The 7,969-nt window shown below is 28.7% G+C and overlaps 1 protein-coding gene across 1 annotated transcript; it reads right to left on the bottom strand.

The window, feature by feature from the left end:
- Window positions 1–6,943: 6,943 nt before the first annotated feature.
- Window positions 6,944–7,522, bottom strand: NCS54_01503800 (ULP-PROTEASE domain-containing protein; the record flags this gene model as incomplete). Its single annotated transcript, XM_053160150.1, has 1 exon — window positions 6,944–7,522. The coding sequence occupies one exon, from the start codon at window positions 7,520–7,522 to the stop codon at window positions 6,944–6,946; it is 579 nt and encodes a 192-aa protein (XP_053016125.1).
- Window positions 7,523–7,969: the final 447 nt, after the last annotated feature.

The raw sequence follows: 7,969 nt of genomic DNA, 5'->3' as shown, positions 1-7,969 counted from the left end.
AAAGAAAAGAAAATTATTTAATTTTATATATTACTTTATTTTTCTTACCTATTTTAATTACTTAATATTAGGTACTTTAGGCTACTTAAGAAAGCTTATAATTAAGAAATAAAATATCTAATTAGATATTTTATAACTTATATTTTAAAGACTAAGTTCTTTTTAGCCTTCTATGCTATATATAAGGCTATTATAATAGAGAGAAATATTAAGGGGGCTTTTAAAGGAATTAATTTTATTCCCCTTAACCTAGAAGCTATAATTTTAAAGCTTAATATATAGCTATAGACTTTAATATCTACTAAGGAGGTAATTAAACCTTTTACCCCTTAGGTCTTAAAGACCCTAAAGACTATATTTAAGGCTAGATCTTAGTCTAAATACCTTAAAAGATAAATTAAAAGGTATTATAATAGCTCCCTAGAGTTAATTATAGAGGCTATAAAGTCTTTTATAAAGGTAATAAAAGGAAATATATATAAGATTATATTATTAAGGGCTAAGGTTAAAGACTTTTAAGAGGTAAATAAGATATTAAGCTAGCGGTAGAGGATAAAAAAGATTAGATTATAGAAAAGAGGGGTTATAATAGTAGAGGAAAGAAGATAAGTAATTAATTAAATAGATATAGATATATAGGTAATGGCTAAATTATTAAGGAGTAGTAGTTAAGGAAGGTTAATTAGACTAGGTATTTAGCATTATAGTATATATAGTAAGCCTAGTTATAATATAAGGACTTATTAGGTAATAATTAAGATATTAAGGGAAGAGTATAGTAAGCAGTTTTAATTAATTAAATAGTTTATAGTATTTTTATTATAATAACTATAAAGGGGGTTAAAAAAAGTGCGACGCTTATATAACTGCGGTGCTTGCTTATTAAGTATGTTATATATTATTTTATAAAATTTAAATTACTAATATATATAATAAGTAAGCGCCGCAGTTAAGTAAGCGCTGTACCTATACTATGTACTAAAACTCTGTATTTTAAACCTTGATAAAAATCGCAATAAAATAGCATAAAGCTTAAAAAGAGCATTTTTAGCTATTTAACTACTAAATAAGCTATATATAATTTTCTTATATTTTTTAAAAAAATTCCTTTATAGAGAAATAGCTATATATATAGTGCGAATATGTTTTTTCTCTCTAGCTTATTAAGCTTTAGTAATCTAAATATTTAAAAAAATTCTATAAAAATATATATAAGCTTAATAAGCTATGTTAGAAAGCATATCTATTTTTGGATTATATTGATTTTTCTAGACTTATTTTAAGTATTTTTTAAATAAGGTGCAAATACTAAGAAATTTCAAGGTGCGGCGCTTACTTAACTGCGGCGCTTACTTATTATGTATGTTAAATAATATTTAAAATATAAAAATAAATTTCGAATAAATATTTAATAATTAAAAAATATCTTAAATATATATATAAAAATTTAATTATTAATTTTTTTATATTTTTAAAATAATTATATTATATTAAATAATAATTTATATATAATATTAATATTAAAAATATAATTTATATAAAATATTTAAATTAATAAATAATATATATTATTTAATATTATATAATTTTTTATTTTTATAAATTATTATAATATAATAATATAAAAATTAAAAATATAAATAAAATTTCTTTAAAATTAAAATAAAAAATATAATTTAAAGAATAATAAATAATAAAAACTTAAATTATTAAAAGAAATATAATAAAAAAATAATAATAAAATTAAAAAAATTAAAATATAATATAATATTTTAAATTATATAAGATATTTTATTATTTTATTATTTAATATTTTTTATATATTATAATATAAATTATGTTATTTTAAAAGAAATAAAAAATAAAAATAAAAATTAATTATATATAATATATATATATAATAAATATATTAGATAAATAACTATATTAAAAATTTTAGTCTTTTAAATAAAAATCTTAATAAAAATATTATAAATTATTTAATTAATTAAAATTATTTATTATATTTTTTCTTAATATCTTAATTATTATTTAATAAGTCTTTATATTATATCTTAGCTTATTATAAATATTATAATATTTTATACTTAATTATAATTATTTCTCTTAATTATTATTTCTTAATAATTTATTTATTATTTATATATTAATATTTATTTAATTAATTAATTATTTTTTTTTATTATTATAATTTCTTTTTTTTATAATTAAGTTTTTTTATTTTTTAATATTAATTAAATATTTTATTTACCTCTTAAAAGTCTTTATTTTTAATAATTAGTTAAATAATTTAATATATAATTATATATATATCTTTCTTAAAAAACCTTAAGGCTTTAAAAATTACTTCTAAGGAGCTATTTTAATGCCTTTTAATTTATTCTTTAAAGTATTTAAACTAAGATCTAGCCTTAAATATAATCCTTAAGGTCCTTAAAACCTAAGAGGTTAAAGGCTTAGCTCTCTTCTTAGTAGGCATTAAAGTCTATAGCTATATATTAAGCTTTAAGATTATAATTTCTAGGTTAAGAGGAATAAAATTAGCTCCTTAAAAAGCTTTCTTAATATTTCTTTTTATTATAATAACCTTATATATAATATAAAAGGCTAAAAAGAATTTAATCTTTAAAATATAAATTATAAAAGATTTAATTAGATATTTTATTTTTTATTTATAAGTCCTTTTAAGTATATTAAAGTATTTAATATTAAGAAATTAAAATAAATAAAATAATATATAAAGCTAAATATTTTTTTTATAATATTTTTTAAATTTAATTAATTAATAACTTTTATAATTATTAAAGATTAAAAGATAATAAAAATTAATTAATTAATTAATTATATATTAATTAAAATATTTAAATTATTTAAGGTAAATTTTATTATTAATTTAATTATTTTAAGTTATTATAATTACTTAATTACTTAAAAAGTTATTATATTAATATTAATTAATAAAGTAATATTAACTTATATTAATAATAAATACTTAAATTACTTAGCTTTTTATATTAATTATTTAAATAATTATAAGTTATTCTTAGTTTTTAGGCTATATTAATTTTAGCTTTAAATACCTTTTTAAGCTTATAATAATTATTTTATTTATAAGTATATTTATAATTATATTTATAAGAAAGCTTATTTTATTAAAATTATAAATATTATTTAATTAAATATTATATTTTATAATTATATTTATTATAAGCTTGAATTAGATATATATAATAATTAGATCTTTATATTTAGCTTTTTAATAATTATATATATAAAAGAAATATATTTTAAGCTTAAAGTATTACTTAATAAAATTATAAGCCTAATATATATTAATTAATAATATATTATAATTAATAAGTAATTAATTAAGTATATTTTTAATATTATAAAGCTAAGATAAAAATCCTTATAAATCTAAGTTAAGAATAAAGTAAATAAAGATTTCTTTTTTTAGATTTAATGATTTATATAAATTAGGGATAAGATTATATTAAGATTAAATACTATTTTAATAGCAATATAAAGTATAATAGCTAACTTAATAGGCCTTTATAATTAATTAAACCTTTAAACTGAGGTTATTTTAAAGTCCTTAAAATATAAAAAATAATCTAGCCTTATAATGTAAAAGACTGAAAAATAGAGGAAATATAGTCTTCAAAGACTATAGGGTAAGTAATAGAGATAGGAGGTGAATATGCAGTGGAATCAGTCCTTATATAAAGCTGATTAGCTAGGTAAGGTATCATAGAGTAATGAAAGTAGGGCAAATAGATAATAGGGTTAAAATAGAGAAGACCAGCTTCTGATTGGTGTTCTTATTGTCTGAATTGGTTGAAGATCTAAGGAGCTATTTCTAAGAGAGGGTTTATAGCTTATATAGCAAATTGCTCGGAATCTATTAGCCCAATTCGGATAGAAGTTATTCCGTCGGGTAGCCCTAGTTCCGGGCTTTAAAACCCTATTAGTCTTGCTAATAACGGATAACTAGAAGCCGAGTTATAGCATAATAGAAATTAAAACCTATAGGGTTTTAAACTAGGATATTTAAAACCGGATAGGAAATACCCTTTAGAGGAACACGGGTTTAACGGTATTATCGGGCTTATAATAAAACCCCAAGGCCGAGATCACGTGACCTTCCTAAAAGGGAAATAAGCCCAGAAAGGGCAGTTATTAACACTCCCTTATATCTTGCTTATCTAAGCAGCTATTGCTTAGGTAGGCAGTTTATAGGAAAGCGCATAAGCTAAAGTATAGGGTAATAAAATCCTAGGCTTATATCTTATAAGCTTATTTTTCTAGAACTTTATTTATAAAAGACCTTCTTAAGAATAAGGTATTTTACATATAATTACTATATAATATATTAAATAGTTAGGAATTAATTAATTAAATAAAAACGAAAGAGGTTAAGGGATTTTAAGTATACTTACTTATCTAATATACTTCCTATATATATATATTATATTATAATATATTCAATAATAACATACTTGATAAGCAAGCGCCGCAGTCAAGCAAGCGCCGCACTTTTCTACCTTACACCTAACCTTTCATTTAATCAATTGATTCTCAACAACCCAATATATCAGCTACTACTATTAAAGCTAGAACCCTTCTTGCCCTTCAGGCCCTTCAAAATAACCCAAAACTAAGCATCCGACCCGCCGCAAGCACCTATACAGTCGATGAGCGACGACTACGTCGCCGCCAGCAAGGCATCCAATCTCGACGCGATACCATCCAGAAATCACGCAAGCTATCCAATCTAGAGAAAGAGATCCTTATTCACTTCATTCTCGATCTAGATTCGCGAGGATTCCCCCCTAGGCTTCATGGTATAAAAGAAATAGCTAATCAATTGCTTGCCGACCGCGACGCATCACCAATTAGCACGCATTAGGCTCATAACTTCATTAAGCGGCACCCAGACCTCAAGACGCATTTCTTTCGTAAATACAACTACCAAAGAGCTAAATGCGAAGACCCAATAATTATCCGCAACTAGTTTAAGCTCATGGGGAATATAATCGCGAAGTACGGCATCCAATCAGATAATCTCTATAACTTTGACGAGACTAGCTTTCTTATGGGCATAATTGCAAGCGGAATAGTCGTCACAGGTTCAGAAAGGCATTCAAAGCCGAAATCAGTGCAGCCTAGAAACCAGGAATAGATTACGGTCATTCAAGCGATCAATACGGAAGGCCAGGCAATCCAGCCATTTATCATTAGCGCAGGCCAATATCACCTCGCCAACTAGTACCGAGAAAGCAACCTCCCGGGCGATTAGGTTATTGCAACGACCCAAAATGGCTAGACCGATAATGAGACCGGTCTAGAGTAGCTAAAGCACTTTGACCGGTATACAGCCAAGCGATCAAATAGTCGCTATCGTCTCTTAATCCTCGATAGCCACGAAAGTCACCACTCCATCGAATTCGAGAGATATTACGAGGAAAAGAAGATTATCCGGCTTTATATGCCGCCTCATTCCTCCCATTTGCTCCAGCCCCTTGACGTCAGGTGCTTTAGCGTGCTAAAGAAGGCTTATAGTCAAGAAATAGAGCGTCTAATCAGATGCTCTATAACCCACGTTTCAAAGACCGAGTTCTTTCCGGCCTTCTACGCCGCACACGAGGCCACTATAACGGAAAGAAATATCAAGGGGGCTTTTAAAGGAGCTGGCCTTATTCCTCTTGACCCAGAAACTATGGTCTCGAAGCTTGATGTTCAGCTACGGACGCCAACGCCGGTTAAGGAGGCAGCTAAACCGTCGACCCCTTGGGCTTCAAGGACCCCAAAGACCGTAATTAAGGCCAGATCTCAGTCTAAATACCTCGAAAGGCGGATCAGAAGGCATCAAAGTAGCTCGCCAGAGTCAATCTTAGAGGCTCTACAGTCTCTTACAAAGGGGACAAAGGCTGTTATGCATCAGGTTACCTTATTGACGGCTGAGGTCAGAGACCTTCGAGAGGCGAATGAGATATTAAGCCGGCGCCGAAGGGCAAAAAGGACTAGACTACAGAAAAGAGGGGTGATGACAGTAGAGGAAGGAAGGCAAGCAATTAATCAAATGGATATAGATGCGCAGGTAGTAGGTGAATCGTCGAGGAGTGGTAGTCAACGAAGGTCAGCGCGACCGGGTATTCGGCGTTGTGGTGTCTGCGGCAAGCCCGGCCATAATGCAAGGACGTGTCAGGTAGTAATTGAGACGTCTAGGGAAGAGTATAGTGAGTAGTTTTAACTAATTAAATGGTTTATGGTATTTTTATCGCGATAACTCTAGAGGGGGTTAAAAAAAATGCGGCACTTACTTGACTGCGGCGCTTGCTTATCAAGTACGTTATTTATTTATTATATATATTTGTTAAACTAATATATTTAATAATTTTAAATATATAATAAAATAATACTTTTTAAATAAGTTTTTAAAATATAAAATCTTATTAATTTATCTAAATTTAAAAATAATTTAATTAAAGTATTAAAATTATTATATTATATATATATTTATTTAAAAAAAAATTAAAAAATTAAACTAATAAATAATAAATTATAAATTTTAAGATTTTTTAATATATTAATATTTATTTAAATTAAAATTATAATATTTAAAAATTATAAGTATTTAATCTTAATATATTACTATTTATATTTATTTTAATTTTTATTTAAATAATTTAATATAAATATATATTAATATATTTATTTTAAATTATTTTATATATAAAAATAAATATCATATATATAAATATTTTTTTTAATTAAATTATATCATTAAAATCTTTAAATCTTTTTATTAGTCTTAGATAAGCCTTTTAATTATACCCCTAATATTTTAAAACTCCTCCTCTTTGCTCTATGCCACTCATAGGTCCCCTTTACGCTCAACTATGACAGATGAGCACCTTTGCACCTCCTGAGCGGCCTTAGCCTAATCATGCTTTGCTGCTTCGATGCGTTTCTGGGCGCGAAGGCTATATTGATCCAGGTATGCCTGCGACGCTTTGGTAGCACTCAAGACTGCGTTTTCGAAATCTGGATCCTGATCTTCTGAAGGAGCCTCGTCCATCCACTGTTGAAACCTCGCGGTTCGGGCGCCACTGTTATGCTGGAGCAACTTCGCAGCTTCCATGGCGTCTTTGGCTCCCTGGAGAGTACCCTCAGCGTGGGAGAGGGCCATTTCTGCATCCCGTAGACGGGCAGCAGATAAGGAAACAACTGACTCTGTCTTTCCGTGGAGGGCTCGCAGGAAGTGATCGCCGAGGGTCGGTAGATCCGTCAAGTCTAGACTGCAAAGCTTTTTGTTGCCCGTTCCTTGTATATCTTCCTGCTCCCGGGGTGTCTTCCGTTTGGCCTGTGCTTCCAGTGAGAAAGTCAGGATGCCACTCGACTCGCCTTGAGGAACCGGTTGCTCGACACTCCCACGACTGCCAAACGACTTTCGGTTTGGTCTAGTACTTGCTATCGGGCTATCGTTAGTGGAAGGATGAAGATCGTTGCTGGTGGTCATTTCGATTGGCTCATGTTCATCTCCCATCTCTAGAAGGGGCTCAATTGGGCGGGCTAGTTGAATCAGAGAAGTCTCAGTGCTGTGTGCCGTTGTCCTGCGGATACTTGACTTGATCAAAATGTCGCGTGAGCACCGTTGTGGCTCTAGGGTCAGCTTTAACACTCGGGCAGCAGACAACGTTTCGAGGTGGAGGTCGTTGAGTGCAAGGCGTCGACTGTCTTCGGACAAAAGGAGCCGCAGCAGCCTCTGTCGCGCGCTGATGACTTCAATGCTTTCAGTGACGGATTGCTTTGTCAAGAGTCGCTCGAGCGTGATCACCACAAAAATCCAACAACAGGGATAGTCTGACTGCTGAGAGCATGCCTACAGTTGGTCAGTTTGGAAAACAATGCTGGGGCCTGATTCATAAAATGTAGTAATTGTGTGTTGATTGAAGGTTGAAGAAGT

Source organism: Fusarium falciforme, chromosome 14 (assembly GCF_026873545.1).
Source record: "Fusarium falciforme chromosome 14, complete sequence".
NCBI lineage: Eukaryota > Fungi > Ascomycota > Sordariomycetes > Hypocreales > Nectriaceae > Fusarium > Fusarium falciforme.
The sequence above is the reverse complement of the archived record's forward strand: the minus strand, read 5'-3'. Positions and strand labels throughout refer to the sequence as shown.